The sequence below is a fragment of the Orcinus orca genome, chromosome 20 (assembly GCF_937001465.1).
Source record: "Orcinus orca chromosome 20, mOrcOrc1.1, whole genome shotgun sequence".
In the NCBI taxonomy this organism is placed as follows: domain Eukaryota; kingdom Metazoa; phylum Chordata; class Mammalia; order Artiodactyla; family Delphinidae; genus Orcinus; species Orcinus orca.
In genome coordinates this window covers 27,539,525-27,555,863 of record NC_064578.1, presented here as the reverse complement: position 1 = coordinate 27,555,863, position 16,339 = coordinate 27,539,525, and the positions used below count along the sequence as shown (strand labels likewise).

Genomic DNA, 16,339 nt, shown 5'->3' with positions numbered 1-16,339 from the left:
GCCCCCAAGGCCTTTGATCACCCTAGAAAGAGAACCCCAGGAATGGGGGAGACTCTGTAGCACGCCACTCTGATAAGCAAGAGGTGTAGAGGCAATTTTGACTTGAGGCAGCATGGCTGAGAATCTCAGTGTGTGGATTCTGGAAACACCTGAGTTGAAATCTTGTTTCTGCTAGTTCTGTGACCATCGGGAGTTACTTAGCCTCTCTGTCCCTCTGTTCCTCAGTTTCCCAATCTGTAAAATGAATTTAGGAATAGTATCTGCCTCAAAGGGTTGTATAGATTGAACAGTTAATACATGCTCAACATTTAGAGTTCCTGGAATAGAATAAATGCTTTAAATGTTAGCCTAGAAAAATAAAGCAATGTACCATTTCTTCCTTTTTCCCCCCCAGGAACTGCCAAAGTATTAGTGTTTAATAGCACAACTGACCAAGGTCCAAGATATGAAGTTACCGTGTTCAGGAAACGTGCGGGGCACGGGAGGGAAATCACCCTATAAATTAACTCTATAGTATATGGTAAGAAGAATGCACACTTTATAATATAAAACCTGTCGACACATAGTAGTAGACCATCGTCTTCTCTTGGCTTGTAAAAAGGTTGTTCCAGATTCCAGTGCAGATGAGCAACCTTCAGCTCTTCTGTGTGGCAGGGATCTTGTTTTCACCATCCAGCTCTTCCACCCCAGCCTGTGTCATGAGGTCTGTGATATTTTTCTCCAGGTCATCCATGCAACTGCTCATGTCATCAATTCTTCCAATGATCTGGTCGGACATGGTCTGAAATTTAGCTTGCATCTGTTGCAGGGGTGTCTGCACCACCGAAGTGAGATCCTGCACGGCCTTGGGGTCAGTCTTGGCCATCTCCCCAGTTCCCAGCTTGACGGTGCTGTCTCACACCATCACCTACATTGCTGTTTGTCCCCAGTGTACCATTTCTTGCACCTGCTGAATATTGTGGAGCAAGTGCCCACCTGTCAAACTGACTTTGCAGAAGTAGTGTCTATAGGGCCATCCCGACAACCGTAATATCCTGACTGCCCACTTTGAGCCAGCTTCGCTCCCCTCTCCAGCCTCATCTCCCACTTCCAGCTCCCTGCCCACATCTTTGTTCCTTCAATCCACAAAGCACATTCCTCCTCAGGGCCTTTGCACTTTCTGTTTCCTCCATGCAGAGCCATCTTCCCCCAGCTCATGCAGGGCTGGCTCCTTTCATCATCCCCAGGTCAGCCCCAGGGTGAAAATAGCCCCTCATCCCACCTCCCACTCACTTTCAATCTGGCCTCCTTCTGACAGATGCAAAGTTACTGTGCTTATTCACTGGCTTATTTGATGATCACGTTTCTCTCCCACTAGGCTCTGTGCTCTTGTGAAGTCAGGAACCGTGGCCATCTTGTTCATCAGGTATTCCCAGCAGATAGTACAGTACCTGTCACGTAGCAGGAACTTGATACATAAGTACTGCATGAGTGGATGAACGGACAAATGGATGGCTGGACAGATGGGCGGGTCAATTCCCTGGGCTCTTCAAGTCAGTTTTCTATCCGTCTCAGGTGTAGCTCAGGAAGCTTCCTCAGGTGAGACCATTTATGACCCCTTGCCTTCCCCTGAGGCTTCAGCTCAGACTCACACGCCCAGCTCTCTGCATTGACACATCAGTTCCTTTTGTCCATCTGGGGCTCAGGGACCTCCAGACCTCTGGCAGGCCCCATCTGCTCTGCCTCTTTTGGCTAAAACGTTTTGGTGTTCTGCTTAGGGCTTCACAAGCCCAGGGCTTTCTCTCAGGGTGGGCTGAGTACTCAGTGCAGGGGTGAAGCGGGACGTGGTGTCTGAGGTCTAGGGATAACTCAGGTTATTACCCTGGTTCCCTCCCTGTGACCACAGCCCTGTCGACAGAGTAAAGTACCGCTGTACCAATTGCTAAACAGGGCTGCCCTGAGTCCCCACCGCCACCCTGGCCCCTCCCCACTCCTGATTCCTGCAGTCCACCAACCTACCGACTGGCTCCAGCACAAAGGTTGTCGTCCGTCGTCATGGGCAGGTGCGATGCAAGTCATTAAAGATGTTAAACATTTCCGCAGGACCACATTATGGCTTTCCTCTTTGACCTGATGCTCCACTACTCTTTGGGAGCCCCTTCTGATTCAATCCCACCCCTGCTCTGGCCACCTCCCACTCCCACCACTCACCCCTCCCTCTCCCGCTCCCCACCCCGCTCTTCTGGTACCAGCCCCCTGATTTTCCATTGGAAACAACCCCTACCCCACTCTCTGTCCAGGCAGGTCACGTGAAGTGGACTCTACTCTCCTACCACGTTGGGGGGAAATAGGCTTGTGACTCAGGTCTGACCAATCAGTTAGTTCCATTCACCTAGCTACACAGTGATTGGTTCAGAAATGAACACATGATTCCAGTTGGTCCAATGAGAGTCTGGCAAGAGGGAACTCTTGGAGAAGAGAAAGTGGGTGTGGGGATCAGCTGGCTGAGGCGGTAAAGTCTGAGGCTGGTGGTGGCTCTCGTTGCTATGCCATCCAGAGCCTGCTTGAGAAGAGCTGGAAAATACAGAAAGTCAGAACTCTATTGACATCGATATTATTCGAACACTTGGATTTAGTTGTGCCTGAAACCATCCGCCCCTGGTCTTTTCAGTTTCATGAGCCAATGCCCTTTTGCACTTAAGCCAGTTAAATGTGAACTTCTGTCACCTGTGACCCAAAGACTAATATGGCCTAGATCTGTGCTGGCTTACACGGTAGTCAGGAGCTGACTAGTGAGCATTTGAAATGTGGCTACACTGAATTGAGACAGATCACGTGTCACATACAAACTAGATTTCAAAGAAAGTATGAAAATAAAGATGTAAACTACGAATGACCCTTAGAGAATAAGGGTTCAAACGGTGTGGGTCCCTTACGTGTGGATTTTTTCAGCAGTAAGTACTACAGTACTACACAGTCTGCAGTTGGCTGAATCCATCCACGCATGCTGCACTGCAGGTAGGGAGGAACCACGGATATGGAGGAACCTCAGGTGCAGAGGGCAGACTAATTTATACACGGATTTTTTTTTTTTTTTTTTTTTTGTGGTACGCGGGCCTCTCACTGTTGTGGCCTCTCCCGTTGTGGAACACAGCCTCCGGACGCGCAGGCTCAGCTGCCATGGCTCACGGGCCCAGCCGCTCCGCGGCATGTGGGATCTTCCCGGACCGGGTCACGAACCCGCGTCCCCTGCATCGGCAGGCGGACTCTCAACCACTGCGCCACCAGGGAAGCCCTATACACGGATTTTTGACCGTGGGGAAGGTCAGCACCCCTAACCTCCATGTCGTTCAAGGGTCAACTCTATTTTCTTATTAACTTTTAATATTGATATGTTAAAGTGATAATACTTTGGCTATGTTGTGTTAAAACATATTGTTAAAATGAATGTCATCTGTTTCTATTTTCTTTTTCGATGTTGCTAGTAGAAAATTTTACTTGTGTATGTGGCTTGTGTTATGCTTCTGTTGGACAGTGCTGGCCTTGATGACCCACCTGTAAAATATCAGGAAGCAAGAGATCAGAGCCTACGCAAATAATGAGGCATCCCCACCGGAAAAGCACTCCAAAGATACCGAGGAGGAGGGGCTTTCCTGCTGGCGCAGTGGCTGAGAGTCCGCCTGCCGATGCAGGGGACGCGGGTTCGTGCCCCGGTCCGGGAAGATCCTACATGCCGCGGAGCGGCTGGGCCCGTGAGCCATGGCCGCTGAGCCTGCGCGTCCGGAGCCTGTGCTCCGCGACGGGAGAGGCCACAACAGTGAGAGGCCCGCGTACCAAACAAACAAAAAAAACCCCAAAGATACCAAGGAGGAGAAGGCTTCCTGAAGAAGGTGGGCACAAAAGATTAGGTCTAGCTTTGCAGGGGTTGAGAGGAAGGGGAAGGCATTCCAGGTCAGGGCACAGCATGAGCAAAGGCCTGAACGTGGGACTAACAGGAGAGGGGTCTCAGGAGAAACGAGGGTGGAATAGGGAGCCTTGAGGGTTAAGATGGGCCGTCAAGGGAATTTCCTGGTGGTCCAGCGGTTAAGACTCCCCACTGCCAATGCAGGGGGTGTGGGTTCCATCTCTGGTCAGGGAGCTAAGATACCACATACTGTGCAGCATGGCCGAAAGATTTAAAAAAAAAAAAAAGATGGGCCGTCAATTTTGCCCATCAAACTGGGACTTCCAAGGAGGGAGAGAAGGGCCCTAATTCTGGGGAGGGACAGGAGCAGAATCTGCAGGCCTTTCCCACCAGCATGGAGCCACTCAGAGTTTCAGCATTTCCTTTGGAAATTTTCTCATCCTCAAATAGCTCCCAGTTTCCCTCTGATCTTTCGATTACGCCTAATGCTTTCGGTTTTCTCTAGGCCTGTTTCCTGCAGTCCTTTTCTGTGCCTGCTGGCATCCAGCTCCTAGAAAACATACTCATGTCCTTGGACCTCAACAGAGGACATGCCAGCAGGGGCCTGGAAAAGTGACAGGTGGACCCACTGAGTCCCAGTAGGGCATCACTGAGTAGTACAAAATCAGGGTGCTCTGTCCCCCAGCCAGAGACATCCTGGGGGAGCCATGTCCCCCCAATTCACCTTTTGCAATGCAAAAGAAAAAAAGCCCTGAAAATTACTTTTCATTCTGAAAAAAAGAGCATTACTGATGTCTCATTTGTTCTCCAAAGGTTTCCACAGAGATATAGAGCAAGTATCTTAGTTTATCAAGCTCCCCACAAAAATGGGACACAGTCTGATGCAATATTTTTCTAGGTCAGGCGGTCACAAAACGTTTGTGTTGCTGAAGGGCTCCGCATCTTTACAGCCCTTAGCTGTCTATTGGACAACCCCTTCCTGGGGAAGCTGGCCTCCAGCCTGGGTCAGCTCCCCTGTCTGCACCAGAGCCCTCAGCATGGCACACGTGAGTGTGTGTGTGTGTGTGTGTGTGTGTGTGTGTGTGAGATTCTCAGGCCACTGAGAATCACCACTGATCCCCAGCGCCTGGCATCTTGTAGGTAGGCACCCTGGAAATACTTGTTAATTGAGCAAATAAATCCTAAATTCAGAGTTTAACCCCCCCTTATTTAGCACCCCAAATAAGGATCTCAGTTCTTGTGCTCGAATCTTCGAAATCACATTTCAAGGGACACAAGTCTCTCCCAGTTAACGTCAGGCTGCAGAAGAGAGGAACCTTCCTCTCTCCACCTTCCTACTCAGCCTCCTGGCTGAGTGCCCACTCTGCCCCAGCCCTGAGGACCCCAAGTAGGTGTGGGAGTAGGAGGGCGTTTTCATGAGGTTCATCCCAGGCTCTGGTGCATTAAGAAGCCACATTTATAGGAGAGCTTCGAGTCAGACTGAACGTACATGTTTCCATCCTCTTGCGTGTTACTGAGCCTGAGCTCATCATACTGCTCACCACATGACAGGCCAATAAATTAAGAGATGAGCTGTTGGGGGAAGGGATAATGACTTTATTTGGAAAGCCAGCAGATGGAGAAGTTGTGGACTAGTGTCCCAAAGAACCATCTTCCTCAAGTTAGAACTCAGGCTTCTTTTATACAAAAGGGGAAGGGGTAAAGCCCTGGTTCCAGCCAGACTCTGGAGGGGTGGTGGTAATTTCTCTCTCCCTGCAGTCATTCACAGGTGGGCCTGGTCAGGATGGTTCCTGCGAGCTAAACAAAGGTACTTCAGCTTACCACTCATTTTCTGGGAGGCAGGGTTCCCAGAGGTGGGCCATTGTGTATACTTTAAACTTATAGGCAACATCCCTTTGGTGATTAACTTCGAATACAAAGGTTCTTCCTTATTGCATGAGGACTATTGGGGGAAACTGAGGCAAGGGATTTGGAAACATTCTACAAATGGAGCAGCTGGAAAAGATGAAGATCACCGGGGTTGGAGTGAGGGTTAGGGCTGGGCTTCCACCTAGGGTTGGGGTTTTTATCTCCCAGCCGAGGTCTCCTTCAAGATATGTGTGCATGTAAACCTCAGGAGGTGGGAGTGGTGAACCGCGAGGCTCTTCACCAAAATTCCATGAGGCACCGGGGCTGCAAGGGGAGAACAGGAGCCTTAGAATTCTGCTGCCTTGGAATCTTGGCCAGAGGGGAAGGGTGGGGAGGTGGGGGCCCAGCTGTGGCTGGGGACAAGTGGCATCTGCTGGCACAAAATGTGGTCTAGAAGACAGCAGCTGGAATTCAGTTGGGCAGAGAGGGCAGAACTTCTGTGGACAGCTCAGCTAAGAAGGGGACTGTGGCCTCTCTGAGGGGGAGGCTCTGACAGAGGGTATGAGGGGAGTTGGGTGGCGACAGGGCATGTCCTAGTGTCTGTGTCTGTGGGTGTGTAGAAGCGTGTGTCTCTGGGAGTGAGGATGTATATGTGTCTGAGGTGTGCACATGTATGATTAAATGTGTGAATGTGTATGCTGGTTTAGAGATGGCTGTGTGTCTAAGGGAGTGTGGGCACTCCACCGGGCCAGTGTGTGTATATGTATGTGGGGCATTTTTGTGTGGCTGAGTTAGTCACGTGTGTGTGCTGTGTGTGAATGTGTTTTGTGTGTATGCGTGACAAGGGATGGGGCAAAGAAGCACTATAAACTCGGGATGGAGCCATTTAGAGCTTACACCATTGGAAACTTGTGGAAATTTGAAGACTTGGGGGCAGGAGAGCCAAGTTCAAATCCCAACTTCGCCACCTTTCAGCTGTGTCCTCAATAGTCTCTCCTTTCCAAGCCTCAGTTTCCTCATCTGTAGAATGGGCATCTTACCCTCACTGCCTCCCAGGGCTGACCTACAGACCACTCTGGGCCAAGGTAACTCAGCTCCCTCTGGGGAGAGGAAATGAGAAAAGAGGTTCCATTCTCTGTGCTCTTGGAATTTCTTACCAAGAGCATGTATGATTTTTATGGTGGGGATGTTAGGAAAAGGCATCTGTGCTCTGGAAACCTTTACCACCTTTCTCAGTCTGGCTGGGGTGATGCTTGTTGTTCTGCGGACAGATGACCATGGTGGACATGGCTGGGTGTGAGGTTATTTGCCAGGGTCAGATCCTCAGACCAGGCAGGCTCTGGGTGGTCTCCCTCTCCCCAGGAGCCAGCTAGGGATGTCACTGCCTAACTTGGAGAAGACAGGAATGCTGCTTCTCGGAAGCCTCCCGACTTGCGTTCTTGGCCAAGAAGAATCGGGCCCACCCCGGTGCCCGGAGAAACAGGACAAAATCACATGTAGAAACAGACTTAAGGGTTAAATTAAATGGAAACTTGCCTTTCACAATGTCTGTTTTCTTTTCCCTCCTTTTATTTTTATTTTTTTAGGTCCCCCTCCTCCCCACAATGAATCACAAAAAGCTATTGTCAGAGGTTATGTCTGGGGAGGGAAAGGGAAGGATTTCACTTTCCATTTTGTACCTTTCAAAGTAAGGTTTGAATTTTGGAACCATATCCTTTTTTCCTCTTTGTTCTCCTGCTTCCTCCTGTCGCTGGTATCAGGAAGTCTCTGGCCAGAGAGCCTGCCACTAGGGATTTTCTTCTTCAAAGCTTAGCATGTGAAAAGGAAATAAAAACTGCAGTCACTGTTATATAATTTTTTAAAAAATTTATTTATTTATATTTGGCTGTGTTGGGTCTTCGTTTCTGTGCGAGGGCTTTCACTAGTTGCGGCGAGTGGGGGCCACTCTTCATCACGGTGTGGGGGCCTCTCACTGTCACGGCCTCTCTTGTTGCGGAGCACAGGCTCCAGATGCGCAGGCTCAGTAGTTGTGGCTCACGAGCCCAGTCGCTCCGCGGCACGTGGGATCTTCCCAGACCAGGGCTCGAACCTGTGTCCCGTGCATTAGCAGGCGGATTCTCAACCGCTGCGCCACCAGGGAAGCCCTCTGTTACATAATTTTTAAAAATCCCGAAACACTGACTTCCAAAACTTAATTTTTTTTTCACATTGCATATTTAAAAATTTTTTTAACAGGCATTACATTTACATAATTTGACTTTCAAAAGGTACAAAAGAATAAGCAGTGAAATACTTTCCTCTCATCCCTGACCCCAGTTTTCTTCCCCAGAGGCAACCCCTGTTCCCAGTTCCTCATGCAGCCCTCCAGGACATCTTTGCATGTACAAGCAGATACATATAGGTATTTCCTCTCCTTCCCCTCCCGATGCTGTGGTTTCCTTTACACTCTGCTCCGTTCCTCCCCCGACCCCAGCATTTAACAATATATCTTGGTGGTTGTTTGCAAGAGTACACGAATGCCTATAGAATCTGGTCATTTTACAGAAGGGGAAACTGAGGCCCAGAGAGCTCTGGAACCCCGTCTTGCCTCACAGTCTGGGGAGTGTTCCTCAAGTCGGAGGGTGAAATCGTCAGGGATGAACTGTTTCCACTCACAGATATTATTTTAAACAAATTCACTGAGCGAAATAGAGCTTAGACCAAGATTTGTTTAACAGCCCTTGGTTCTCAGAAGGAAGAGAGGAAATCACAGCTTCCCAAGTACACACTAGAAAACAGCACCCGCCTTCCCCGGGGGTCATCTGCGAGACAATGCCTGCCCCTGTCACAGATCGCTGCCTCCCAGCCCAAACTGGGACCAAACCTACTGAGCCCCCTTCCAGTACTGCCACAACAGCTGTGTAGCATTGGGTAGGTCACCTTCCCTCTCTGGGCCTCCAGGTTCATCTTCCCCAAGGAGCTCCTCTCTACGCCTCACCAGCTGGAATTTGTTGCTGCCTTTCTAGGTTCCCACAACTCGTGATTTACAACCATCCTTCCCCGGTCCCCACCACTTCCTCCTTTCACTCAAATCATCTTTAATTAATTGAGCATTTACAATGTTCCGCGGGTCTGTGCCAAGCAGTCTTCATGCACTGAAGTTTCAAAACAACACTGAGGGGAAGGGAGAAACTGGACACATTTTACGCATTTTACAGATAAGGAAACTGAGACTTAGGGAGGTCAAGGAAGTACCCTGTGTTACACAGCTAGTTAGCATTGGAGACAGAAATCAAACGAGGCGGGCTCTGCCGACCGCACGGTCCCTAATGTGACCTACCACTCCCTTGGGTGTTGATATTCAAGTGTAAGCCTAGACAGCTTCACATCAACCCCCAAAGAGGCTGGGCCCAGAGAGGAAAAGCAGAGTGCCCAAAGACACACAGCCACCAGGGCAGAGCAGAAAAGGGAACATTTCCTTCGGTCTTTTGGATATTTATCATGTACAGGGTGCCGGGGGCAGGGAGGTGCCCCCAGGTTGCTCACAGATCTTCTGATCCATACAGTGGCCTAAGCCAGGCGTTGAGCCGTAGCTATGTGCCAGGCACTGTACGGCTCACGCATATTTTCTTCACAGCTCCGACCCATTGAGGAAAGGCACTTGACCCATTTTACAGTTGGGGGAACTGAGGCTCGGAAGGTGTGGAAGCCCTGGAGCTGGAGCTCTGGCCCGACCCCAGCCTGTTGTCCTAACCATCCCAGTGCTCTGCCTCCCAGGCTTGGGAATGCACAGCACTGAGAATGAGTGGGGGGCGGTGTTGTATGATACCTAGTAACAGTTATTATTATCAGTGGAGAAGTGGATGACCCTTCTCCTCGGGCCTGGACAAGAGGAGTGGGGGTTTGGATGGAGGGGTCTGGACATTTCCTGGACCTTCATCATCCAAGAGAAAGCAACCAGGCACCATCCGTAGACAGGAAGGTGACTCAGACTTTCCTCTGGGACAAGTCCAGCCTGAGATCCCAGAACCTCGGGCTGACCCAACTAGCAGCTCCTGGTCTCTCTCCCATAGAGTGTGGAGAAAAGGTCCCCAGGTGATTTCTCTGCCAGGGAGAGATGGGGCGTTCAGCAGCTGAGGAACAGAGAAAAATCTCATTCCTGAGAGAGACCAGAGAAGGGCAGTGATTTATCCAAAGTCCTGCAGAAAGTTGGAGGCTGAGGCCAGCCCTGTCTGGAACACTGAACACTCTTGGAGAGGTCTGTTGTGTGCGAGGCTGGCGACATCAAGATGGACAAAGCCCACACCCTCCCTGGAAATGTTCGTGGCTCAGTGGGGAGTGACGTCATGACTGGGCAAAGACCTTGTGGCGTGTCCACCCCATGGTGGAAAGAAGTGGCAGCCTGGTGGCCCAGAGGTGGATGCCGTGCAATTCTGTCTAGTGGGGGAGAGAGGAGGAGAGGGAACGTATCAGGGAAAGCACTTGTGTGGGCACGGAAGGGTACGTTTTGCCAGGTGGAGAAGGGAGGAAGCATTCCAGAAGGAGGGAACAGCATGACCAAAAGCTCAGAGGTGGAATCGTGCTCAGGGACTGTGAGAGGCAGTAGAATGTATGAGTTGAAGGCCGAGATTTTTTTTTTTTTTTTTTTTTTTTTGCACTACGCAGGCCTCTCACTCCTGCGGCCTCTCCCGTTGCAGAGCACAGGCTCTGGACGCGCAGGCTCAGCGGCCATGGCTCACGGGCCCAGCCGCTCCGCGGCATGTGGGATCTTCCCGGACCAGGGCACGAACCCGCGTCCCCTGCATCGGCAGGCGGACTCTCAACCACTGCGCCACCAGGGAAGCCCAGAAAGCTGAGATTTTGGGCTCAAACTACTTAGGTTTGAATCCTGGCTCTGTCACTTACAGCTGTGGACCTTGGCAAGCATTCTAAACTCCTGGTGCCTGTTTCCTTCTCTGTAAAATGGGGAAAACAGTAGTACCCATCTCAAAGCGTTTTTGTGAGGATTAAATAAATTAATCCACATAAAAGAGAGCGAGGCACATATTCTCAACTTCTATTAACAACGCGGTAGTTGGGTTCAGGGAGAATTCCAGTGTGGTGGTCCAGGGCTCTTTCCTCTGCTCTTGGGGCTCCAAGAAACCTTCTCCTCACCTCACCCAGTATTCAAGATCCCTGATGGGTGGCCTGGAGGGGCGGAGATTCTGGGAATAGGCCTAGTGGAGCTTTTGGAAAGTCCCAGCTGTCGATTGGGATCCAGCCGCAGGGGTTAGGACATGAGAGAGGAGGGGATCCTCTGGGAAGGTGGGAGTATAGGAAGGGGGGGCTGCTCCAGATGGAGCAGAGAGATACCCCCCAACCCCACGCAGGGGCCCTCTTGCCTAAGGGCTCCGGAAAACTCTTACGGGACTGGTCAGCTGCGGAGGGATGTCACAGATTTACGGCCATTCATAAACACAGAAAGAATTTGCCTGGGCCTCCCACGCAGGGACATGGAATATCCAGAAACAACTGGGGTGGGGAAGAGTGGGGGAGTGCAGGGCAGCACTGGGGCTGTCTGGAGCCGTTCAGCCCCCTCCTCTGGTCTGGGGCAGGCGGGAGGCCTCCGGAGTCACCAGCCCGCCTTGACCAGCCGGCGGGGGGGGTGTGGTGCCGGAAGAGGCAGCCGCCTTCCCAAGACGACTCAAGGGTCAATGGAAGAGCCCCACCTGAGCCAGTGTCTTGGAGGAACAGGACATGCTCATGACTCCTCGGGTGGGGTATGTCACAGGGACACACAGGAAACAGGGCTTGAAGTGATGGGAGTGTCTCTAAGGATGCCTTGGGGGTCCTCCCCACCCAGGAACAGGAACTCCTGTTTTCTGTGCCAGGCACTCTGCCGTTTCTATGGTTCAGCTTCTCTCTGGGTCTCTGTGTCTTTTTCTGTGGCTGCTCAGTCTCCCTAGGTCAGCCGTGGCACCCTGTCCTCACATCCCTCCCTGCTGTGGCCCCTGCTCACTGCTGTTCCGCAGAAGCCAAGGAGGTCTTGGCTTCTGTGCCCCTCTCTTCTCCATGTCAGAAGCACAGTGGGGTTTGGGGAGAGGGGCTGACAGCCCCACACTCTCCGAGAGGGGTGTTTTCCCAAAATTCGGCTTTTCAACTGAGTGATTTAACATCTAATTGAGTTATTTATTATAAGGTAAATAAATACTAAATTTGTTTTTGAATCAGTATTACATGTTATCTTAGTCAGCTGGGCTGCTGTTACAAAATAATGTGAACCGGGTGACTTACCAACAACAGAAGTTTATTTCTTACAGTTTTAGAGGCTGAAAGTTCAAGATCATTGTGCCAGCATGGTCCATCCTGGTGACGACCCTCTTCCGGGCTGTAGACTGCTGACTTCTCATTGTATCCTCCCATGGTGGAAAAAGGGAGTGAACTAGCTTTCAGGCTTCTTATAAGGACGCTCATCCCATTCATGAGGGCTCCACTCTCAAGACCTAAGTATCTCCCTAAGGCCCTGCCTCCAACATCACACTGGGGATTAGATTTTAGCATATGAATTTTGGGGGGACACAAACATTCAGTCCATAACACACGTACATGGTATAACAGTAAAAAACAAACCTCTCTCCCTGTCCCCTGACCCCCAGTTACTTTTCCCAGAGGTAACTACTCTTGCCTGTTTCTTCAACAATAACTTCAATGTTGATTTGTGATTTGAGAGTTTCTGTGGTGCTGATGAAAAGTCCCAAGAGAAAGCACTAGGAAAGCAGGACCATGAAATGCCCAGAAAACATAGTTAGAGGGAAGAGTCTTTTCTCTGGACCACTTTCCCTTCTAAACAACGGTGAAAGCCCCCATTCCTGCATCCCATTTGGGCCTCTCTTCCTGGTGTGAGAATTTGACTGTGATTCTGCTCTGTGGGTTTTAAAATCTAATGAGAGAGGTTATTCCTCCATTCCAGAGCAAGCCTGGGGCAGGTCTGGGGTGGCTACCATTGGCTCTAGATTTAACCCCTGGTCCCAACACTTGCTGCCTTAGTGATAGGTTACCAGTTTTTAGTATATCTTTCAGAAAGATCCAAAGATTTTAAGCATATATGTACATATAGCCCCAGTTCCCCTTTTTACTACAATTAGGATAGTATACTGGACAAGTGATTTAGATCACGCTCACCACTTCTCTTTAACATTGTACTAGAGTGGTAGCTAGTGCAATAAGTCAAGAAATAAAAGGCATAAGAATTAGAAAGGAAAAAAAAAAAAGCTATCATTACTCATGACATGATTGAGTACAGAGAACTTTCCAAAAGGATCTACACACTAGCTCTTGGAATTGATAAGGATATTTAGCATGGTTTCTGCATCCAAGGTTAATGCAAAGGTTAATTACATTTCGATAAACAAGCAACATACAAATAGATACTTAAATTTAAAGATGAGGGCTTCCCTGGTGGCGCAGTGGTTGGGAGTCCGCCTGCCGATGCAGGGGACACGGGGTTCATGCCCTGGTCTGGGAGGATCCCGCTGTGCCGCGGAGCGGCTGGGCCCGTGAGCCACGGCCGCTGAGCCTGCGCGTCCGGAGCCTGTGCTCTGCAGCAGGAGAGGCCACAACAGTGAGAGGCCCGCGTACTGCAAAAAAAAAAAAAAAAAAAATTTAAAGATGAGATGATTAAAAATTTTTAAAGGAAAATTTTAAATGTTATACAGTACTATAAATAATTTGAAACCTAGAAAGAAATCTAATAAAAGTTGTACAAGACCTCTTCATTGAAAACCACAAACTATTTTTGAAAAAAACTTACAGAAAAGCTAAATGAATGGAGGAATATACCATGACCATAGATTGAAAGACTCAGGATTATAAAGAGTCTACTTCTCATTTCTCCAAATTGATCTATAGGTTTAAGGCAATTCCAGTAGAAAAAAAATCCTTTTTTTTTGCATATATATAGAATGTCTTTATTCTTGAAAGAAGATACATGTTTGAAATATTTAAGAATGTAGTGTCATCACTGAGTATAACTTCCTCTCACTGAAAGAATACCTAAAATTTCTTTCATATAGCGTGTAACAAACATCTATGTATCTAATGCAGGAAGAAACCTTTACATGCAGATGGAAAGGAAGATACATCCTGTCCCTGTTTGAAAGCTAGGCTTTTCCCACCTTCAAAGCAGCTTTGAAAACACTAGTGCTACAGGTCTGTTATACAATTCACTGCATGCATGACCCAATGAGTATAGCTTTCTTTCACTGAAAGGACGCTGTGCCTAAAATTTCTTTCACGTAGCTTGTGAGAAACATCTATATAAATCTAATGTGGGAAGAGTCTTCACAAGGACTCAGAAAGGAAGATACCTCCTTTTCCTGTTTGAAAGCTAGGCTTTTTGCAGCTTCAAGGTAGCCTTGGAAACAATAGTGCTACAGGTTTGTTATACAATCATTGCATGCATGACTTACTGAGTATTAAAAAAACAAGAATAGAGTGTCATGATGTCTACAATTTTCTTGCAAATTATTATTTTTTTGTTTTTTCTTTTTTAATGTTATTGTAATAATGTTTTTCCATAATCATTTGAGACATTTTCTTCTCTAAACATTTAATAATAAACTAATTTTTTAAATTAAAAAATTTATTGAGGTATAATTGACATACAGCATTATATTTCAGGTGTAGAACATAATGATTCAATATTTGTATATATTGTGAAATGATCATCACAATAAATCTAGTTAACATCTTCTGTCACCATGAATAGTTACAACTTTTTGGTGTGTGTGACGAGAACTTTTAAGATTGATTGACTCTCTTAGCAGCTTTCAAATATGCAATACAGTGTTATTAACTATAGTCATGCTGTACATTGGATCCCCATGACTTTTGATTTTATAACTGGAAGTTTCTACCTTTTGACCCTCTTTACCCATTTTGCCCACCCCTACCTGCCACCTCTGGCAACCAGTTCCCTGTATTCATAAACTTGTTTATTTTTAATTCCACATGTAAGTGACATTTAACAGTATTTGTCTTTCTCTGTCTGACTTACTTCACTTAGCATGAGGCCCTCAAGGCAAGACTTCATTCCTGTAATGTGTTTATTTTGTTTTTGTTATTTTTTGGCCACGCAGCATGTGGGACCTTAGTTCCCTGACCAGGGATTGAACCGTGCCCCCTGCTGTGGAAGCATGGAGTCTCAAGCAGTGGACCACCAGGGAAGTCCCTGTAATGTGGTTTGAAATCAAGGATCATAACGCTTTCAGCTTTGCTCTTCTTTCTCAAGATTGTTTTGGCTATTTGAGGTCTTTTGTAGTCCCATAAATATTTTAGGATTGTTTGTTTCCAGGATAGTTTTTTGTTTTTTGTTTTTTTTTTCCCGGTACGCGGGCCTCTCACTGCTGTGGCCTCTCCCGTTGTGGAGCACAGGCTCCGGACGCGCAGGCTCAGCGGCCATGGCTCACGGGCCCAGCCGCTCCGCGGCATGTAGGATCTTCCCGGACCGGGGCACGAACCCACATCCCCTGCATCGGCAGGCAGACTCTCAACCACTGTGCCACCAGGGAAGTCCTATCCTTTTTTTTTATTCCAGTCATTCTTGTGGTATGAAATGGTATCTTATTGTGGTTTACATTTCTCTAATGACTAAGTGTAGAACATCTTATCATATGCTTATTGGATATTCATATAGCTTCTTTGGTGAGATGTCTATTTAGTTCCTTTGCCTATTTTTAAATTGGATTACTTGTGTTCTTAGTCGTGTTCTGTAAAAGGTTCTTTGTATTTTGGGTACACATCTTTAAGCAGATAGGTAATTTACAAATATTTTCATGTAGTGATTAGATTTTCTTAATGGTGATTCATACAGTTTTACATTTTAATGAAATTCAATTTATTAATTTAAAATTTTATGGATCACGCTTTTGTTGTTGCATCTAAGAAACGGCTGCCGACCCTTTCGAGTCGAGCCTCAACAAGGGTCCTCCTGCCCCGTGTTGCTTGCACCAATAGAACGAGACCAAGTTTGGTTTTAAAGCAAAGGAAAGTTTTATTCTTTGGTCAAATCAAGCTCTGGCTCTCGAGTTCGCGCTACCCCCCTCCAGCAAGGCCGTGGGCGGGGCCGCTTTACAGGGTTCTTGTCAAGTGGAGAGGGGGCGGGGTTCTTGCAGGTCTGGCGCAGGCATGTTGCTCACGCTCCAGATCGCAGTGCCAGGTGCAGCGTCCATGCACACGGCCCTGCCAAGTTGGGGTGCTGGGCTTAGTGGTTCTGCGATGGAAACTCTAATCCGTGGTATTAGGTGCAAGACCTCTGTACCTGGTCCCCTACAGGCAAGGGAAAGTAGACTAAGCACAGAAGAAATTAGACCTTATCACCTAGATTCAATCTTATTTTTCCCTGGACCCCAGTGGGCTTTGCCGGTGACAAAAGCTTTGCCTAATCCAAGGTCACAAAGATTTCATCCTAAGAGTTTTATAGTTTTAACTCTACATGTAGGTCTCTGATCCATTTTGAGTTAAATTTTGTGAATGGTGTGATGTAGGGGGTCCAACTTCATTCTTTTGTGTGTAGGTATCTCGTTGTCTCTTGGCTCCTTGGTTGCAAATCAATTAACCATAAATGTAAGGGTTTATTTCTGTGTCGTTGAT

General features: G+C 48.1%; 1 protein-coding gene across 1 annotated transcript; it reads right to left on the bottom strand.

Annotated features, from left to right (window-relative positions):
* Positions 1-582: 582 nt before the first annotated feature.
* On the bottom strand, positions 583-887 carry LOC101279767 (heat shock factor-binding protein 1-like). The gene has a single exon (XM_033419009.2). The coding sequence runs from the start codon at positions 863-865 to the stop codon at positions 635-637; it is 231 nt and encodes a 76-aa protein (XP_033274900.1). The 5' UTR covers positions 866-887; the 3' UTR covers positions 583-634.
* Positions 888-16,339: the final 15,452 nt, after the last annotated feature.

Excerpts from the sequence above, each read along its gene's own strand:
- LOC101279767 (XM_033419009.2), bottom strand. The coding sequence starts at position 865 with ATGGCCAAGACTGACCCCAAGGCCGTGCAGGATCTCACTTCGGTGGTG.